Consider the following 21107-nt stretch of genomic DNA (forward strand, 5'->3'; position numbering starts at 1 on the left):
GGGGGGGGGGTGTCGTGTCTCCCGGGCCGCCAGCGAGAGGACGGGGAAAGCGTCCGTCTCTCCCCAGATCCAGTGCCTGCAGGGCGCGGTTGAACATCTCGGGTATCTGTGCACCGATTCTCAATCGAGAGGTATCAGGAGATTCAGTGAGGCTCTCTAATCTCAGGTATGGCAAGCTCATGTAGATGTGAGCCTTTAACATCGCCTTTGGGCGATTTTTTTGGCTGCAGGAGCTCAGCAATCGTGCGTCTACTCAGGAAGCCAGTCAGGCTCCGCCCCCCCACCCCCAATTTTAATATTTTTAATGATATTAAAACATTTTTAACGTTTATCTAAAATATTAAATAATAATTATAATGACTGTTACTTGCCAAATTCAGCTGCTCAGATAATATGAAAACAACACTTTAGTAACAATTAAAATTTTACTCCAGGCATTACAACCTCTAAAGTCTGCCAGGAGTACCCACACTCTGTGTCCCGGTATAGGGGCAAACTGTTTTGCAATAGGTTGCCCTCTCGCCTGGTTACCCGTCAGGCACCGAGGGTCCCCGAGACCTGCAGCAGCAAGATATCAATCCTGCTGGCCATTCATTGGCTAAGAGCTTCAGCTGACCTCCCTCAGCCAATAAATGCCAATCTCTGATGCAAATTAACATTAGCCATCACAAAACTCTTATTTCAGGCTGGTCAAAGATGGGTCAAGGTGGTGGAGTTGCACCTCTGGCAGCAAATAAGTTAAATTCAGTATGCGCAGTGTTTCATTGTAAAAAATGTTGCACATACAGACTCCGGGCACCATAACAACTTCAAATCAGTGAACTGGGCACAGTGCTTGGAGTAACCCTTTAATAATTAATCCGTCCAACCTGAATGGCAATGGACTAACCAGTCCCCAGCTAACCTGCGCATATGACTGCACTTGATAATGCCAATGTGTAATGATAATGCCACTCCAAAGGTTTGATGAAAAAATGTGTAACGGCTCACATTGATTTATTGCAGCTGCAGTGGTTATGCTGCATATTTACAATATTATTATTATTAGTTGACCATATGTTGGATATATATATATATATATATATATTTTTCTTTTTTTTTTTTATTCAGTCATCTAATGTTCATATTGAGAAAATAAAAATGCAATATATCTACCCTGAAGGTATTGTGAAGTAAAATGGATAAGCAGTACCAGCTTCAGGAGGCAGATGGCGCTGTTGGTTAATCCAGTTCCAGTTCGTAGAGTCTCTCCCACGTGGTTGCCATGAGCAATGCGGAAGTGCAGGAAGCGTGTGTCCCTGAGCAGTCATTCCTAGGGATCATGGAGTCTGCGGACCCACAGAGCTTGCAGGACGAGATCAAGAGGAAGGATGAAGAGATTGTATCCCTCAGAGAGAAACTTGGGGCACTTCAAAGGGCCAGGTGTCCACATCCAGCATCACCCAGTGCCATAGAGAGGCTACCTGGGCTGTCAAAGGCTGAGCTCTCCAATGCAGACATCCTGAGATTCAGCAGACAGCTGGTCCTGCCGGAGTTTGGAGTTAAAGGCCAGCTCAGTCTTGGAAACACCTCTGTCCTGGTGGTAGGTTGTGGGGGTTTAGGGTGCCCTCTGGCCCAATATTTAGCAGCTGCTGGAGTAGGGCGCCTGGGGCTCCTAGATTATGATGTGGTGGAAATGAGCAACCTTCACAGGCAGGTATTGCATGCTGAGAACAGGCAAGGCATGTCCAAATCTCTATCCGTGGTGAAATCCCTGCAGAAGCTGAACTCCACTGTGGAGTATGTCCCTTATCACATGATGCTTAACCCTGAAACCGCTTTGGAACTTATTCAACTGTATGACATAGTTGCAGATTGCTCTGATAATGTCCCTACTAGATACTTGGTCAATGATGCTTGTGTTGCTGCTGGGAAACCCCTTGTATCAGCCAGTGCCCTAAGGTGGGATGGTCAACTTACTGTCTATAACTATCAAGGTGGGCCATGTTATAGATGTCTTTTTCCTAACCCACCTCCACCAGAGACCATCACAAACTGTGCTGATGGTGGAGTACTTGGTATTGTTCCTGGAATAATAGGAAGCCTGCAAGCCCTGGAGGTTCTCAAGATAGCATCTGGAATACCGTCATCGTATAGCGGAGTGTTGCTGATGTACAATGCTTTGGATGGTCGATTCCGCAACATCAAAATTCGCTCTAAGAAACCGGATTGTGTGGTGTGCAGTGATAATTCAGAATATGTTATTCTTAAAGACTATGAGACGTTCTGCGGCTCATCCGCTTCAGATAGATGCAGAATGTTAAATCTGCTCTCCAGAGAAGAACGATTATCTGTCCAGGACTACAAGAACATTCTTGATAATGGACATCCACATATTCTAGTTGATGTTCGGCCCCAGGTAGAAGTGGACATCTGCCGCTTGCCACATTCTGTCCATATACCTCTGAGTCGAATGGAAGAGTGTAACGATCAGTGGATAAACATTGTGAAGGACAACATGGCTAAACTGAAGCATAAAGAAAACGAGAATGAAAAAAGTATGGTGGTCATGATTTGCAAAAATGGAAATGACTCTCAAAAAGCTGTAAAAATACTTCAGAAATTATCTCAAAAGGAAGTCGATCTGCTTATTGCAAAAGATGTGCAAGGTGGCTTAATAGCTTGGTCTAAAATAATTGATCCCACTTTCCCAGAGTACTAAACATTGCAAGTGTTTAAGGTAAACTCCAAATCGTAGCAGATTAAAATCAGAATGTCCAAAATAGAAGATTCTGAGAAATTCGATTGTATTTACAGGAAAAACTTGTTTACTATATATATTTTTTTCATTTGTTTAGTAAACCTTATTCATATAATCAAGTGAAATTTGTTTTTACATTTCATGTAAATGAAATTTTATATATTTTCTTACTCTCTTTTATATAGGTCTTATGTGAGTTGAAAGAACAGATACCTTAAAACTATTTCATATTATAATCCTTTCATAAAGTTTTGAAACAAAATAGATTTTTGTTAAATGAAGTATACCTTTAGTATATTACATGATCTTTCAGGCTATACCCCTTGGGTCAGACCATGTTTTTATTTTTCTGTGGATCTCATAATGTCATTGCTCTGTGCAGGGAATGAAGCAGGAAAGACCATAGAGCAGTGATGGCGAACCTTTTTGAGCCCGAGTGCCCAAACCGCAATACATGCCAACTTTTTTTTCCTTAAAGTGCCAACACGGCAATTGCGTGTGTGTGGGGGGGGGGGGGGGGGGCGTGTGTGGGGGGGGGGGCGTGTGTGGGGGGGGGGGGGGGGGGGGGGGGGGCGTGTGTGGGGGGGGGGGCGTGTGTGGGGGGGGGGGCGTGTGTGGGGGGGGGGCGTGTGGGGGGGGGGGGGGGGGGCGTGGGGGGGGGGGGGCGTGTGCGGTGGTGGGGGGGCGTGCGTGTGTGCGGTGGTGGGGGGCGTGCGTGTGTGCGGTGGGGGGGCGTGCGTGTGTGCGGTGGGGGGGCGTGTGTGGGGGGGGGGCGTGCGTGTGGGGGGGGGGCGTGCGTGTGTGGGGCGTGCGTGTGGGGGGGGGGCGTGCGTGTGGGGGGGGGCGTGTGGGGGGGGGGCGTGCGTGTGGGGGGGGGGCGTGCGTGTGGGGGGGAGCGCGTGTGGGGGGGGAGCGCGTGTGTGGGGGGGAGCGCGCGTGTGGGGGGGGAGCGCGCGTGTGGGGGGGGAGCGCGCGTGTGGGGGGGAGCGCGTGTGTGTGGGGGGGGAGCGCGTGCGTGTGTGGGGGGAGAGCGTGCGTGTGTGGGGGGAGAGCGTGCGTGTGTGGGGGAGCGCGTGCGTGTGTGGGGGGAGCGCGTGTGTGGGGGGAGAGCGTGCGTGTGTGGGGGGAGCGCGTGCGTGTGTGGGGGGAGCGCGTGTGTGGGGGGAGCGCGTGTGTGTGGGGAGCGCGTGTGTGGGGGGAGCGCGTGTGTGTGGGGGGAGCGCGTGTGTGTGGGGGGAGCGTGTGTATAAGGGGTGCTGTGTGTGTATGAGGGGTGCTGTGTGTGGGGGGGTGCTGTGTGTGTGGGGGGGTGCTGTGTGTGTGTGGGGGGGGTGCTGTGTGTGTGTGTGGGGGGGGTGCTGTGTGTGTGAGACGGGTGCTGTGGGGGGGTAGGAGTACTGCTGGTGGTGGTAGGGGTACTGCATGGGGTGGTAGGGGTACTGCATGGGGTGGTAGGGGTACTGCTGGGGCTGGGGGTGGTAGGGGTACTGCTGGGGGTGGTAGGGGTACTGCTGAGGGGGGTAGGGGAACTGCTGAGGGGGGTAGGGGTACTGCTGCTGGGGGGTAGGGGTACTGCTGCTGGGGGGTAGGGGTACTGCTGCTGGGGGGTAGGGGTACTGCTGGGGGTGGTAGGGGTGCTGCTGGGGGGGTAGGGTGCTGCTGGGGGGTAGGGTGCTGCTGGGGGGGTAGGGTGCTGCTGGGGGGGGTGGGTGCTGCTGGGGGGGGTGGGGTGCTGCTGGGGGGGGTGGGGTGCTGCTGGGGGGGGTGGGGTGCTGCTGGGGGGGGTGGGGTGCTGCTGGGGGGTAGGGTGCTGTTGGGGGGGTAGGGTGCTGTTGGGGGGGTAGGGTGCTGCTGGGGGGGGTGGGGGGGTAGGGGTGGTGCTGGGGGGGTAAGGGTACTTCTGGGGGGGTAGGGGTGCTGGGGGGGGTAGGGTGCTGCTGGGGAGATAGGGGTGGTGCTGGGGGGGTAAGGGTACTTCTGGGGGGGTAGGGTGCTGCTGGGGGGTAGGGGTGGTGCTGGGGGGGGGGTAGGGGTGGTGCTGGGGGGGTAGGGGTGCTGTGTGTCAGTATCCCCCCCTCCCTCCTTCTTACCTTTAATGAAGTGGGGGGGGGGGGGACACAGCCATCCCTGGTGGTCCGGTGGTGGTACCGTCATCCCTGGTGGTCCGGTGGTGGCAGGCAGTGCTTCCGTGTCGTGAGGCAGGGGGAGGGATCTGTGATGCTGATCCCCTGTCCTCCCGCGCGATGCTGTGTGGAGCGTTGCCATGGTAACGCTCGGCAACGCTCCACACAGCATCGCGCGGGAGGACAGGGGATCAGCATCACAGATCCCTCCCCTGCCTCCCGACACGGAAGCAGAGTAGGCGCCTGCCGTTTCGGGCAGGCAGGTGCCTACTCTGCAGTGATGGCGGACCTGTGGCCGCGTGCCCACAGAGAGGGCACGGTGTGGCACGCGTGCCATAGGTTCGCCATCACTGCCATAGAGCCTATCGGCTTTCAAACATGGTCTGACCCAAGATGCATGTATATATGGCTGAAGGATCCTGTCATATTAAAGGCAGGGGTGTTTGGGGGAATTTTTTTGGCACATACTTCAATATAAAGTCTATTCCCTTTCCAAACTTGATAAAATAATTAGATTTAACATTTCTGAGGTGACCGCTGCCCTTTAAATATCTGCTTTATTGTGCAGTAGCGGTATATAACAGGTCACTATTTCAGTACTTTTATCAAGGTTAAAAAAAGTCCAGTAAAAGACTGAAACATTGACATGTTATCACTTCTCCACAATAAAGCAAATATTTAAAGGGATACTCCAAACCACAACCACTTTGCTGATTTGAAGTCCGTATTTTCAGTGCTTTGCTATGAAATGCTGCACATACAAAGTTTAACCCTTCTGCTACTGCAGGTTAACAGTCATTGGTGCATTATTAGATGGCCTGGAATAAGCGTTCCGAGCTAGCTAATATTAACTCGGTGCAAATTTATTTATACAAATGACTACAGTTTTAATTTACTCTGTGCTTAGAGTAGGTTGAGGGCACTATGTGCCATCACCTTTACAATTATGCAAAGCTGTGACCCTTTAAATGCAAATACTTACAAGCAGACACAGGGACAGGGAGTTACTAATGCTGGAAGCTGCACGACAGGAGTGTTCAAATGGAATATGGGTTAACATTTACCTAACTTTCAAAGTAGAACGAAACTTTCAAAAAAGTAGGTCTTAAAGGGACACTCCAAGCACCAATATAGCTCTAATGTATTTGATAGATTTTAGCCTTATTAATATGCTTTAGGTTTTTGCAACGAGCAGCACCTATGTTCAACATCTCCATGCTCTGCATGAAGGCGCTGAATGTTCTCCATAGAGATGCATTGATTCAAATCATCTCTATAAGGAGAGGCTCATTGGCACAGTGCAGAGTTTTGCCGCTTATACGCAATAGCTTCCCAATGCTTTCCTGTGGGAAAGCAGTGGATTGGCAGAGATAAAACAAATCATCTGCTATGGAGACAGGGCCAGCTAAGGAGAGGTAAAAGATATGGGTAAAAATACCTTACCATGCAATCGAAGAGGGGGGCGTTCATCTAAACACACACTCACAATTTTGTTTTTTAATTAACGTTCACCCAACCTGCCCAACTTTGGGTGATCTGGAGTGGATCCTTTCCCTAGGCCAGCTCTACTTGCTCCGCTCCCTTGCCCTTCTGTGAAGTCAGGATATAATGTCATTACTAAACAGCGTTGTAAGGGAGGGAGCAAAGTAAGAGGACCAGGAAGATTGCAGCTCCCTCGCTGCCAGCCAGCATTCTCCCTCAGCCAGCCGCTGAAGAACTGACCAACACCAAGGAAATAGGACCAAGTTCCTGTTCACCATGGCGACCTGATACCTCAGATTTCTCAAGTCCTGGGGTAGGTAATGTACCACTATAGTAACACAAGCAAAATTAAAAAGGCTTGTTCAAGAAATGCAAATGCATTTTATTTTTATATACATACATTTAATCTTAACAGACCACACTCAGCTCACTCTTTAATTTAAAAGACAGTATCATAAAAGAGTCAAAGCACAACAGTTTGTTTTCACAAGTATTTTAATGGTTCTCATAATTCTGCTGGTATAATTTCATGTCAGCCTGTTATGGGTAGTCTGTGATTGTTCTGGAATGTTACCGTACAAATTCTATACAGTACAGTTTCAATTTAAATTAATAGCTACTTGAAAAGGCTACAAATAAGATATTTACAGTTTCAGATCACACTCCCGGCGTTCAACATGCCGGTTTTAAGCAATCATACAAACCACATACATTAGACACCAAATACATTAAAATTCATAAAAACAGACATTACAGAAAACTGTACAAAAATAAATTTTTATTAAAAGCAGCTGAATTGTAGATAGAACACAATACAGGGGAAAAAAAATACAAGCTCACTATACTCAGCTACAGGCTGGTACGCCTACTACAAACGCAAGTCAGAAATTTGAAGGGTATGTCATACAGAAATGGTTCTCTGGGAGATTTCATGACGGAAAGATTGTTTACCGGAGTCTATCCCAACGCCAAATGGTAGCATCATCACATACGGCTATGAGAATACTGCTGTCTCTGCTAAAGCTGGTTTGACGGATTGCAGATACACATTTCTGGTATGTGAGAGTTGTACATCTGGAAATACACACAATGACACATTAAGGGAGGTCAACAAAAAGAAATGTGCACCTAATAAAGACACTTAATAATAGACATGGAACAATGCATCTGAAAACAACCTCCGACCTAGACAGCTATTTCCACTTTGTCTACATGTCAGACATGAATAGAAACATGGATGCTACAAGCTGCTATAGGACTTCATGAAACGTAGATAGCACATGGATTCTGAATTCATTTAATGTATTTAGATCAGATTTGTGTGTGGCCCCTTTTGTTCATGACAGGGTGAGAGATCTTGGTGCTTCCAATGTTATTAGCAGGGGGTGAGTGTAGGTATGGGTGTTTCCAATGTTATTAGCAGGGGGTGAGTGTAGGTCTGGGTGTTTCCAATGTTATTAGCAGGGGGTGAGTGTAGGTCTGGGTGCTTCCAATGTTATTAGCAGGGGGTGAGTGTAGGTCTGGGTGCTTCCAATGTTATTAGCAGGGGGTGAGTGTAGGTCTGGGTGTTTCCAATGTTATTAGCAGGGGGTGAGTATAGGTCTGGGTGTTTCCAATGTTAATAGCAGGGGGTGAGTGTAGGTCTAGGTGTTTCCAATGTTATTAGCAGAGGGTGAGTGTAGGTCTAGGTGTTTCCAATGTTAATAGCAGGGGGTGAGTAAGTCTGGGTGTTTCCAATGTTATTAGCAGGGGGTGAGTGTAGGTCTAGGTGTTTGCAGTGTTATTAGCAGAGGGTGAGTGTAGGTATGGGTGTTTCCAATGTTATTAGCAGGGGGTGAGTGTAGGTCTGGGTGTTTCCAATGTTATTAGCAGGGGGTGAGTGTAGGTCTGGGTGTTTCCAATGTTATTAGCAGGGGGTGAGTGTAGGTCTGGGTGCTTCCAATGTTATTAGCAGGGGGTGAGTGTAGGTCTGGGTGCTTCCAATGTTATTAGCAGGGGGTGAGTGAGGGTCTGGGTGTTTCCAATGTTAATAGCAGGGGGTGAGTGTAGGTCTGGGTGTTTCCAATGTTAATAGCAGAGGGTGAGTGTAGGTCTGGGTGTTTCCAATGTTATTAGCAGGGAGTGAGTGTAGGTCTGGGTGTTTCCAATGTTATTAGCAGAGGGTGAGTGTAGGTCTGGGTGCTTCCAATGTTATTAGCAGGGGGTGAGTGTAGGTCTAGGTGTTTCCAATGTTAATAGCAGAGGGTGAGTGTAGGTCTGGGTGTTTCCAATGTTAATAGCAGGGGGTGAGTGTAGGTCTGGGTGCTTCCAATGTTATTAGCAGGGGGTGAGTGTAGGTCTGGGTGTTTCCAATGTTATTAGCAGAGGGTGAGTGTAGGTCTGGGTGTTTCCAATGTTATTAGCAGGGGGTGAGTGTAGGTCTGGGTGCTTCCAATGTTATTAGCAGGGGGTGAGTGTAGGTCTGCGTGTTTCCAATGTTATTAGCAGGGGGTGAGTGTAGGTCTGCGTGTTTCCAATGTTATTAGCAGGGGGTGAGTGTAGGTCTGGGTGCTTCCAATGTTATTAGCAGGCGGTGAGTGTAGGTCTGGGTGTTTCCAATGTTAATAGCAGAGGGTGAGTGTAGGTCTGGTGTTTCCAATGTTATTAGCAGGGGGTGAGTGTAGGTCTGGGTGCTTCCAATGTTATTAGCAGGGGGTGAGTGTAGGTCTGGGTGTTTCCAATGTTATTAGCAGGGGGTGAGTGTAGGTCTGGGTGCTTCCAATGTTATTAGCAGGGGGTGAGTGTAGGTCTGGTGTTTCCAATGTTATTAGCAGGGGGTGAGTGTAGGTCTGGGTGTTTCCAATGTTATTAGCAGGGGGTGAGTGTAGGTCTGGGTGTTTCCAATGTTATTAGCAGGGGGTGAGTGTAGGTCTGGGTGTTTCCAATGTTATTAGCAGGGGGTGAGTGTAGGTCTGGGTGTTTCCAATGTTATTAGCAGGGGGTGAGTGTAGGTCTGGGTGTTTCCAATGTTAATAGCAGGGGTGAGTGTAGGTCTGCGTGTTTCCAATGTTATTAGCAGGGGGTGAGTGTAGGTCTGGGTGCTTCCAATGTTATTAGCAGGGGGTGAGTGTAGGTCTAGGTGTTTCCAATGTTATTAGAAGGGGGTGAGTGTAGGTCTGGGTGTTTCCAATGTTATTAGCAGGGGGTGAGTGTAGGTCTGGGTGTTTCCAATGTTATTAGCAGGGGGTGAGTGTAGGTCTGGGTGCTTCCAATGTTATTAGCAGGGGGTGAGTGTAAGTCTGGGTGTTTCCAATGTTATTAGCAGGGGGTGAGTGTAGGTCTAGGTGTTTCCAATGTTATTAGCAGAGGGTGAGTGTAGGTCTGGGTGCTTCCAATGTTATTAGCAGGGGGTGAGTGTAGGTCTGGGTGTTTCCAATGTTATTAGCAGGGGGTGAGTGTAGGTCTGGGTGCTTCCAATGTTATTAGCAGGGGGTGAGTGTAGGTCTGGGTGTTTCCAATGTTATTAGCAGGGGGTGAGTGTAGGTCTGGGTGTTTCCAATGTTATTAGCAGGGGGTGAGTGTAGGTCTGGGTGTTTCCAATGTTATTAGCAGGGGGTGAGTGTAGGTCTGGGTGTTTCCAATGTTATTAGCAGGGGGTGAGTGTAGGTCTGGGTGCTTCCAATGTTATTAGCAGGGGGTGAGTGTAGGTCTGGGTGCTTCCAATGTTATTAGCAGGGGGTGAGTGTAGGTCTGGGTGCTTCCAATGTTATTAGCAGAGGGTGAGTGTAGGTCTGGGTGCTTCCAATGTTATTAGCAGGGGGTGAGTGTAGGTCTGGGTGCTTCCAATGTTATTAGCAGAGGGTGAGTGTAGGTCTGGGTGCTTCCAATGTTATTAGCAGGGGGTGAGTGTAGGTCTGGGTGTTTCCAATGTTATTAGTAGGGGGTGAGTGTAGGTCTGGGTGCTTCCAATGTTATTAGCAGGGGGTGAGTGTAGGTCTGGGTGTTTCCAATGTTATTAGCAGGGGGTGAGTGTAGGTCTGGGTGCTTCCAATGTTATTAGCAGGGGGTGAGTGTAGGTCTGGGTGCTTCCAATGTTATTAGCAGGGGGTGAGTGTAGGTCTGGGTGTTTCCAATGTTAATAGCAGAGGGTGAGTGTAGGTCTGGGTGTTTCCAATGTTATTAGCAGAGGGTGAGTGTAGGTCTGGGTGCTTCCAATGTTATTAGCAGGGGGTGAGTGTAGGTCTAGGTGTTTCCAATGTTATTAGCAGGGGGTGAGTGTAGGTCTGGGTGCTTCCAATGTTATTAGCAGAGGGTGAGTGTAGGTCTGGGTGCTTCCAATGTTATTAGCAGGGGGTGAGTGTAGGTCTAGGTGTTTCCAATGTTATTAGCAGAGGGTGAGTGTAGGTCTGGGTGTTTCCAATGTTAATAGCAGGGGGTGAGTAAGTCTGGGTGTTTCCAATGTTATTAGCAGGGGGTGAGTGTAGGTCTGGGTGTTTCCAATGTTATTAGCAGATGGTGAGTGTAGGTCTGGGTGTTTCCAATGTTATTAGCAGGGGGTGAGTGTAGGTCTGGGTGTTTCCAATGTTATTAGCAGGGGGTGAGTGTAGGTCTGGGTGTTTCCAATGTTATTAGCAGGGGGTGAGTGTAGGTCTGGGTGCTTCCAATGTTATTAGCAGGGGGTGAGTGTAGGTCTGGGTGTTTCCAATGTTATTAGCAGGGGGTGAGTGTAGGTCTGGGTGTTTCCAATGTTATTAGCAGGGGGTGAGTGTAGGTCTGGGTGTTTCCAATGTTATTAGCAGGGGGTGAGTGTAGGTCTGGGTGTTTCCAATGTTATTAGCAGGGGGTGAGTGTAGGTCTGGGTGCTTCCAATGTTATTAGCAGGGGGTGAGTGTAGGTCTGGGTGTTTCCAATGTTATTAGCAGGGGGTGAGTGTAGGTCTGGTGTTTCCAATGTTATTAGCAGGGGGTGAGTGTAGGTCTGGGTGTTTCCAATGTTATTAGCAGGGGGTGAGTGTAGGTCTGGGTGTTTCCAATGTTATTAGCAGGGGGTGAGTGTAGGTCTGGGTGTTTCCAATGTTATTAGCAGGGGGTGAGTAAGTCTGGGTGTTTCCAATGTTATTAGCAGAGGGTGAGTGTAGGTCTGGGTGCTTCCAATGTTATTAGCAGGGGGTGAGTGTAGGTCTGGGTGCTTCCAATGTTATTAGCAGAGGGTGAGTGTAGGTCTGGGTGCTTCCAATGTTATTAGCAGGGGGTGAGTGTAGGTCTAGGTGTTTCCAATGTTATTAGCAGGGGGTGAGTGTAGGTCTGGTGCTTCCAATGTTATTAGCAGGGGGTGAGTGTAGGTCTGGGTGCTTCCAATGTTATTAGCAGGGGGTGAGTGTAGGTCTGGGTGTTTCCAATGTTATTAGCAGGGGGTGAGTGTAGGTCTGGGTGCTTCCAATGTTATTAGCAGGGGGTGAGTGTAGGTCTGGGTGTTTCCAATGTTATTAGCAGAGGGTGAGTGTAGGTCTGGGTGCTTCCAATGTTATTAGCAGGGGGTGAGTGTAGGTCTGGGTGTTTCCAATGTTATTAGCAGGGGGTGAGTGTAGGTCTGGGTGTTTCCAATGTTATTAGCAGGGGGTGAGTGTAGGTCTGGGTGCTTCCAATGTTATTAGCAGGGGGTGAGTGTAGGTCTGGGTGTTTCCAATGTTATTAGCAGAGGGTGAGTGTAGGTCTGGGTGTTTCCAATGTTATTAGCAGGGGGTGAGTGTAGGTCTGGGTGCTTCCAATGTTATTAGCAGAGGGTGAGTGTAGGTCTGGGTGCTTCCAATGTTATTAGCAGAGGGTGAGTGTAGGTCTGGGTGTTTCCAATGTTATTAGCAGGGGGTGAGTGTAGGTCTGGTGCTTCCAATGTTATTAGCAGGGGGTGAGTGTAGGTCTGGGTGTTTCCAATGTTATTAGCAGGGGGTGAGTGTAGGTCTGGGTGTTTCCAATGTTATTAGCAGGGGGTGAGTGTAGGTCTGGTGCTTCCAATGTTAATAGCAGGGGGTGAGTGTAGGTCTGGGTGCTTCCAATGTTATTAGCAGAGGGTGAGTGTAGGTCTGGGTGCTTCCAATGTTATTAGCAGGGGGTGAGTGTAGGTCTGGTGCTTCCAATGTTAATAGCAGGGGGTGAGTGTAGGTCTGGGTGTTTCCAATGTTAATAGCAGGGGGTGAGTGTAGGTCTGGGTGCTTCCAATGTTATTAGCAGAGGGTGAGTGTAGGTCTGGGTGTTTCCAATGTTAATAGCAGGGGGTGAGTGTAGGTCTGGGTGCTTCCAATGTTATTAGCAGGGGGTGAGTGTAGGTCTGGTGCTTCCCATGTTAATAGCAGGGGGTGAGTGTAGGTCTAGGTGTTTCCAATGTTAATAGCAGGTTGTGAGTGTAGGTCTGGGTGTTTCCAATGTTATTAGCAGGGGGTGAGTGTAGGTCTGGGTGTTTCCAATGTTATTAGCAGAGGGTGAGTGTAGGTCTGGGTGCTTCCAATGTTATTAGCAGGGGGTGAGTGTAGGTCTGGGTGCTTCCAATGTTATTAGCAGGGGGTGAGTGTAGGTCTGGGTGTTTCCAATGTTATTAGCAGGGGGTGAGTGTAGGTCTGGGTGTTTACAATGTTAATAGCAGAGGGTGAGTGTAGGTCTGGGTGTTTCCAATGTTAATAGCAGGGGGTGAGTGTAGGTCTGGGTGCTTCCAATGTTAATAGCAGGGGGTGAGTGTAGGTCTGGTGCTTCCAATGTTAATAGCAGGGGGTGAGTGTAGGTCTGGTGCTTCCAATGTTAATAGCAGAGGGTGAGTGTAGGTCTGGGTGTTTCCAATGTTAATAGCAGAGGGTGAGTGAGGGTCTGGGTGTTTCCAATGTTAATAACAGAGGGTGAGTGTAGGTCTGGGTGTTTCCAATGTTAATAGCAGAGGGTGAGTGTAGGTCTGGGTGTTTCCAATGTTATTAGCAGGGAGTGAGTGTAGGTCTGGGTGTTTCCAATGTTAATAGCAGGGGGTGAGTGTAGGTCTGGGTGTTTCCAATGTTATTAGCAGGGGGTGAGTGTAGGTCTGGGTGTTTCCAATGTTATTAGCAGAGGGTGAGTGTAGGTCTGGGTGTTTCCAATGTTATTAGCAGGGAGTGAGTGTAGGTCTGGGTGTTTCCAATGTTAATAGCAGGGGGTGAGTGTAGGTCTAGGTGTTTCCAATGTTATTAGCAGAGGGTGAGTGTAGGTCTAGGTGTTTCCAATGTTAATAGCAGGGGGTGAGTAAGTCTGGGTGTTTCCAATGTTATTAGCAGGGGGTGAGTGTAGGTCTAGGTGTTTGCAGTGTTATTAGCAGAGGGTGAGTGTAGGTCTGGGTGTTTCCAATGTTATTAGCAGGGAGTGAGTGTAGGTCTGGGTGTTTCCAATGTTAATAGCAGGGGGTGAGTGTAGGTCTAGGTGTTTCCAATGTTATTAGCAGAGGGTGAGTGTAGGTCTAGGTGTTTCCAATGTTAATAGCAGGGGGTGAGTAAGTCTGGGTGTTTCCAATGTTATTAGCAGGGGGTGAGTGTAGGTCTGGGTGTTTCCAATGTTATTAGCAGAGGGTGAGTGTAGGTCTGGGTGTTTCCAATGTTATTAGCAGGGGGTGAGTGTAGGTCTGGGTGCTTCCAATGTTATTAGCAGGGGGTGAGTGTAGGTCTAGGTGTTTCCAATGTTATTAGCAGGGGGTAAGTGTAGGTCTGGGTGCTTCCAATGTTATTAGCAGGGGGTGAGTGTAGGTCTAGGTGTTTCCAATGTTATTAGCAGGGGGTGAGTGTAGGTCTAGGTGTTTCCAATGTTATTAGCAGGGGGTGAGTGTAGGTCTAGGTGTTTCCAATGTTATTAGCAGAGGGTGAGTGTAGGTCTGGGTGTTTCCAATGTTATTAGCAGGGGGTGAGTGTAGGTCTGGGTGTTTCCAATGTTATTAGCAGGGGGTGAGTGTAGGTCTAGGTGTTTCCAATGTTATTAGCAGGGGGTGAGTGTAGGTCTAGGTGTTTCCAATGTTATTAGCAGGGAGTGAGTGTAGGTCTGGGTGTTTCCAATGTTAATAGCAGGGGGTGAGTGTAGGTCTAGGTGTTTCCAATGTTATTAGCAGAGGGTGAGTGTAGGTCTAGGTGTTTCCAATGTTAATAGCAGGGGGTGAGTAAGTCTGGGTGTTTCCAATGTTATTAGCAGGGGGTGAGTGTAGGTCTAGGTGTTTCCAGTGTTATTAGCAGAGGGTGAGTGTAGGTCTGGGTGTTTCCAATGTTATTAGCAGGGAGTGAGTGTAGGTCTGGGTGTTTCCAATGTTATTAGCAGGGAGTGAGTGTAGGTCTGGGTGCTTCCAATGTTATTAGCAGGGGGTGAGTGTAGGTCTAGGTGTTTCCAATGTTATTAGCAGGGGGTGAGTGTAGGTCTAGGTGTTTCCAATGTTATTAGCAGGGGGTGAGTGTAGGTCTAGGTGTTTCCAGTGTTATTAGCAGGGGGTGAGTGTAGGTCTGGGTGCTTCCAATGTTATTAGCAGAGGGTGAGTGTAGGTCTGGGTGCTTCCAATGTTATTAGCAGGGGGTGAGTGTAGGTCTGGGTGTTTCCAATGTTATTAGCAGGGGGTGAGTGTAGGTCTGGGTGTTTCCAATGTTATTAGCAGGGGGTGAGTGTAGGTCTGGGTGCTTCCAATGTTATTAGCAGGGGGTGAGTGTAGGTCTAGGTGTTTCCAATGTTATTAGCAGGGGGTGAGTGTAGGTCTAGGTGTTTCCAATGTTATTAGCAGGGGGTGAGTGTAGGTCTGGGTGTTTCCAATGTTAAAAGCAAGGGGTGAATATGTATGGGTGCTATTGATATGTATAGCAGGTGAGATGTGGGTGCTCCTGATTAGGGTATATTCGGTAGAGACATTGGAGCTTCAAATTTGGATATAGCCAGGGGGGAGGTGTGGGTGCTCCTGATATGGATAGCAATGCATGTGCAGTACAAACAAATACAAACCAAATTTATTCATGTTTTGACCTTTCCTATCCAATTCATAAACTTATCAACATTGGCTAAAATACGAAGACAGGACTTGGCATTTCAGAAATCAGTTCCCAACAACTAATAGATGGGAATTCTAAAACAAACAAACAAAAAAAAAAAAACAGAGGTGAAGCTTACTTTGCTTTGTGTGGGTCTTCTACATCCAGGTCCCAAACATACAGCTTCCCAACTTGATTTCCTAAGGCAAGCATCTGGTAAGAACAAAATGGAGAGAGAAAGTTGTGAATATATTAAATGCAAAATACTATTTCTTGGTTATAGTACTATTGAGACAACATAACATGTTCACACAAATCAACAAATAAGACTAAACATATTTATTGTGCACCTATATGGTCGATTATTACAATTATTTTCAATCCAATGAACAAATCTTCCTCTGTGTCAAGATAATGTAAATGCCGAGTGTAGCGGGCTACCGCTCATTTAGTAATCTATAATTTTTTTGCTGGAATTATGAAAAATGTCACCATACTATTATGGACTAGTAAAAAAAAAGTGGTTTATTTTAAACAAATAAAAGACATTCATGGTTAAAGGGACACTCCATTGCCCAAATAAAAATAATGTAGAAAAATCACTGTTTAGTAGATATACCCCCAATGAAACCATGCTTGCATTTATTTATGCATTTTTTTCATTTCAGGTATATCTAAAAACAGCACTTTCCACTCCTTCCCCAATCACAGACTTCCCAATGCAACTCAATGAGATGTTTGCAAGACAAGAACAGCCTCAAGACTATCTCCACTGAGCTAAACCATCAGGAACTAACTGGCTGTCTGCTTGAAAGCCAGGGAAATGTAACAAGGTTAACTTATAACAGTGCCAATTTCTATTGAAATCTGCTCTTTTTGTATAATGAGAACAAAAAAAAAAAAAAAAGGAGGACAAACTTCACACAAAGCATTTCAGCAGGCAACGGTGCTTTAGGGGTCCGGAGTGTCCCTTTAACATACTCTCCATATCCCACTGCATTCCTTTGATAAAAGATCTGAGAGATCTCAAAGTCTTCAGATATAGCACTAAAACCAAGGTCATCTTCTTGTATGGTTTGTTTTCTTACCTTTTGCCAAAAGTCCATTGAAAACCGCATGTACCAAATGTCACACTGGCTGTAATCAAACCTCCCCAGAATGGTTACGTTGGACTCACTGGATTTGATTTTATCGATGTCATCTTCCATTTTGCCTGGTTTCCAACACACTATAGCATTTTCACAAGACTGAAAAATAAATAAAGAAGTTAGATCATCGAAAATGTCACTGAAAGGAACTAGGATACACATTAAACACCTTGTAGGGGATTTTTCTACAACCTCAACGAAACATTTTTTAGCACAAAATGTTAAAAATGTAACCCCCATCTGTGAATTTAGTTTTGGGTATAATTTCCAAACAAACTTACAAAGAATTTTATACTTTCATTAATAAACAAAAAGTCACAAAGAAAAGCCTAAATAATTCTATATGTACATTAATGAACAAATACTCACCTTTGACAATATTAAGTCCCCTAACCATCTCACACAGTCAACATAATTCCTATGTATATCTCGTGTAGAAAAGTCAGGAAAGTGAATCTTCTGTGAAATGAAGGGCCTGTAGAAGAAAAAGGGTGTGAAGGGTGGTAAGATGGCACTGACTGCAGCAGGGTAACTCTGGGAAGCACAGAAGAGCAAGGTGCCTTCCATGTTCAATTTAAAGTGTCCAGAGACCTGCTGAGGGCAATTAAGCAGTCCTGTCCTTCCTGAATATTGCTAAAAGTTTACAATGAGAAAGCACAAAAAGTATTCCAAGGACCATTAAGTGTGACAACTCTGTATTATACACTATACCCGGATCTCTAGAGAAATTACATGTAAATGGCAAACCTGAGGCCAAACACCAAACAAACAAAACACCCCTCCATCCAACTACACTCTTTTACCAGTTAGGTTATTTTGACCTAATATTAGTTATTCCTATTTTAGTCAATATCAAACTGTAAAAAATATTTCATTTTCATTATAAAAATGTTGAGCACTCATTTTTTTTGTATTTCTAAATGTTTACAGCATTAATCCACAGACTGCTAGAAGGGCTGAAGATATGTAAAAGTGTAGCCAATACGGTTCTGGAACTCAAACGTATCACTTCGACTAATTATTTTCAAGGATGAGCCTAGGCTCCATAATCACTACATGATGGTGCAGTAATTGTGAGATGTTCCACTTCAGTGTTGGCAATATTTTCATTCACACTATATAAAGCTTTCATTGGCCAAGCGGATCCAATCCAAGCGGATGTGGAACTATCCACTGGCTAACAGGGAACTAGGTCACAGAAACCACAGGGATTTTGCCAAACCTTTTAAAAACTGCCTAACTGAAAACAAAGGATGGAGCCTCTATCTTAAATGCACCATAACCACAATAGCAGCAAGTACAGATTATGGTGAAACGGCTTTATCCTTTTCCTCCTTAAAAGACCACTATAGGCACCCAGACAACTTCAGCTCAATGAAGGGTATGGGTGCCAGGTCCCCCTAGTTTTAACCCTCCAGCTGAAAACATTTCATAGTTTCAGAGAAACTGCTATATTTACACTGCAGGGTTAATCCAGCCTCTAGTGGCTGTCTCCCTCACGGAGTACAGCGTCAAAAAAGATCCCCATAGGAAAGAATTGTGTAATGCTTTCCTTTGGGCGGGTTTGAATGCGCATGCGCCTCTGGCCGCGCATGCGCATTCAGCTCCACTTGGGAGCTGACGTCGATGGAGGAGGAGAGGTCACCAGTGCCGTGGGAGCCCGGCGCTGGATTAAGGCAAGTAAAAAAAATGGTTAACTAGCCAATTATTCACCGCAGAATGGGGCCCTCGTCACCTAAACAGTGACTAGGGCTCTATAGCGTTAGAAATACATATCTGTATTCCTAACGCTATAGTGTTCCTGTCAATAACATCATGTAAGATAGTGGTTTACCTGTTTGTTTTATTCGGATTGTATTCATATGAATCTTTGATGGCCATCTTCATTCTTTTGGAATTAATTCGCCATAGTTTAAGCGAATGATCCATGCCACACGACATTATTTTCTCACCCAGCAAATCATAGTCCTAAAATGCATTTCCATAAATTAAAACATTAGCAGCAGGTCAAAACAGAATAAGCTCTAACAGGTTGTGCAGTTCACACCACGTTTCGATAAAATCTGTAGGGCACAATGGAGAAACTGGTAGCAAATACATTTCAAATAAAAAGTTGTACAGAAAGCTTTGATACTTACTGCTGAATATAGTCTAAATGAGGCTTACTTACAGACACTGAACTTAAAAGGGACATTCCGGGCAGAAAGCGGCCCTATAGTAAACGTATTAAACATCTAGAAACAATAAAATTACTAACAGAACAAAAACAAGAATTTTCACAGGGAACCAGGCTATATGAAGAATAGATAAGAAAGAAACAAAAACACTGTCTCGTGTTTGATGAATAATCCTGTAAGCATCTTCTCCAGCAAAAATGTACAGAATAAATGTTAAAACTTAAAGGGAAACTCCAGTGCCAGGAAAACAATCAGTTTTCCTGGCACTGGAAGTACCCTCTCCCTCTCCCTCCCTACACTTGCAGGGTTAGGAGTAGTGGGAGTTGGCACCCAGACCACTCTAATGGGCAGAAGTGATCTGGGTGCCTGGAGTGCCCCTTTAACCCCTTAAGGACCAAACTTCTGGAATAAAAGGGAATCATGATATGTCACATGTCATGTGTCCTTAAGGGGTTAAAGGACTAACGGAATTGCTATGTACCAATGCTGTCTTCCCCCAATTCCCCCCATCCCCCCCCCCTCTGTACCCTTTTCCCTGTTTTTATTGGAAAAGCAAATAAAATTGCAAATGGAAAAAAAAAACTTAAATGACAAATGTCACCAAATTTTCTCTTCTCGTTTTTAAGTTTGCTACATTGAAAATCAACATACACATTTAACAAAAAAATATCCTTAAGTTTCATTAAATAGAACACACTTTTAAAATGAGAAGTCAAAACTTGATAGTGGTCTTTTCACTAAAGTGAACATTGCCATGCACACATCTATAGGCAACTAATCCAATGTGCAATAAGAGCAGCAATGTTTTCATTTCTTTTCAAACCCTGAAACCCAGAGAAAAAACAGTAAGCTCCCATTTTGCTTAGCAAATAGAGAAAAAATTTTTTTAAATATAATTTATATTTCCATCTTACATTTAATTTAGTTTACTTACCGCACTTAAAACTTCATCTCTGTGACCTTCCACACCACCGAATATAGCAACGAGTGTGTCTGTCTGGATGTTCCAGAGTCGCAGTGCATGATCTGGAATTAGACACAAAAAGTAACTTTACAATGAACACTTGATATGCCCGAAGAGAGTGTGGTAAAGACTTAATAGAGTAAGGAAACTAATATAAGACAAGAGTGGTCATGGGTTAAAAGCAGTGTTTGTTCCATGGTGAGAGCAAGCTCATCTTGGTAAGATAACTCCTCTGTCAAACAGTCATACATCTATGGAAGATCTTTAGTTTAAACCAGATGTGAGATAGGATATTTATTTAACAGTAACTTAACATAAAAATGCATTTTTTGTTCCAAAATCATTCTTAGACTTTCAAATATAGGCATCAAGTACCTATACATTGATCTTTAACAACAACAAAAATATCCTATCTTGACTCTACATACTGAAGTGTATTATAGCAACTATTGTCCAAAATTAACCAGGCAGCCTATAGATTTGAGGTTTTAATTCATCAGCTATGGAAGAACAAAACTCAAAAATGCCCAGCAATAATCCTTAACAAAACTAGCGCCTGTGGGTGACTGAGCAAAATGTGCTATAAAGGTCTATATTGGTCCTAAGGGCAAAGATGCATGTCTAATAAGGAAAACATTAAAGAAAACACATCAAGACCACTACCTGCAAATTTCATCTGATGTAACAAACTAAAGTAAGAGTCAAACTGTTCAGTTACTTACAGTCCCATAAAACAGGGGGGGGGGAGGAATGAAAAGCACTGGAATTCATACACAATTCACAAATAACTAATCCAAAAAGACTTAAACAAAGCTTTCAGTATGCACTTTAGTGCAAATTGTGATAATGTTAAGAGTCAATAGAATTCACACAGTAAATTCTAATCAGACACTATGTAACAGCATTTCAGTATACAGAGATCTGTATACTCCAGATCATTAGAAAGAAATTGAGTGTCTAATAAAGCTAAAGGAAAACAGTCTATAGATATACAGATTTTTAAACCATTCAATTTAAAGGTCCCGTACTAAAATAACACAATGATATACACAAATTAAATCTAGCAATCTTTAAAAATAGACTCACCTTTGCTTACAGACAAGAGAAGGTTTGGGTCCCTTGGGTGAAACTTTAGCTCATTAATTGCATTCCCATGACCCACATAGTGCTGGAAAATATTTGTGTACAAAAAGCAAACATTAATTCATTACAAGACTGAATCACAAAAGGAATCACTCACTAAGCAGACTAAATTATATTAAACTGATGCTCAACAGTGGGAGAACTATTCCCATCTAGGTTTTATTTTAGCCTCCTTTTTTTAAGTTAAGTAGAAATTCCCCACAACTCAGTGGTTAGCAAGAAAACTCTTAGTTTATCCAGATGGAAATATTCCTCAATAAAAGCAAGTTTGTAAAAGGTGTATTCTGTATACCCATAAAGTGTGCAAAGCGTTCTGCACAGCTCACAATGCATTCCATTATAGATTCCCC

The 21107-nt window shown here is 45.4% G+C and overlaps 3 protein-coding genes across 3 annotated transcripts in view; 1 reads left to right on the plus strand and 2 right to left on the minus strand.

Moving 5' to 3' along the window:
* CCDC81 (coiled-coil domain containing 81) overlaps positions 1-21107 on the minus strand; it is a 367311-nt gene that overhangs the window by 90048 nt on the left and 256156 nt on the right. The window lies entirely within an intron of this gene.
* Positions 1256-2795, plus strand: MOCS3 (molybdenum cofactor synthesis 3). The gene has a single exon (XM_063444956.1). The coding sequence runs from the start codon at positions 1265-1267 to the stop codon at positions 2699-2701; it is 1437 nt and encodes a 478-aa protein (XP_063301026.1). The 5' UTR covers positions 1256-1264; the 3' UTR covers positions 2702-2795.
* EED (embryonic ectoderm development) overlaps positions 6823-21107 on the minus strand; it is a 28181-nt gene continuing 13896 nt past the window's right edge. The window contains exons 6-12 of the mRNA XM_063444957.1: positions 20701-20782; positions 19585-19676; positions 18308-18441; positions 16843-16948; positions 16414-16572; positions 15465-15538; positions 6823-7419 (exon numbers count right to left, since the gene is read on the minus strand). Coding sequence (XP_063301027.1) covers positions 7293-7419; positions 15465-15538; positions 16414-16572; positions 16843-16948; positions 18308-18441; positions 19585-19676; positions 20701-20782 — 774 coding nt within the window. The 3' untranslated portion in view covers positions 6823-7292. The remainder of the gene's footprint in view (positions 7420-15464; positions 15539-16413; positions 16573-16842; positions 16949-18307; positions 18442-19584; positions 19677-20700; positions 20783-21107) is intronic.

The sequence above is a fragment of the Pelobates fuscus genome, chromosome 1 (genome assembly GCF_036172605.1).
Source record: "Pelobates fuscus isolate aPelFus1 chromosome 1, aPelFus1.pri, whole genome shotgun sequence".
Taxonomy (NCBI): domain Eukaryota; kingdom Metazoa; phylum Chordata; class Amphibia; order Anura; family Pelobatidae; genus Pelobates; species Pelobates fuscus.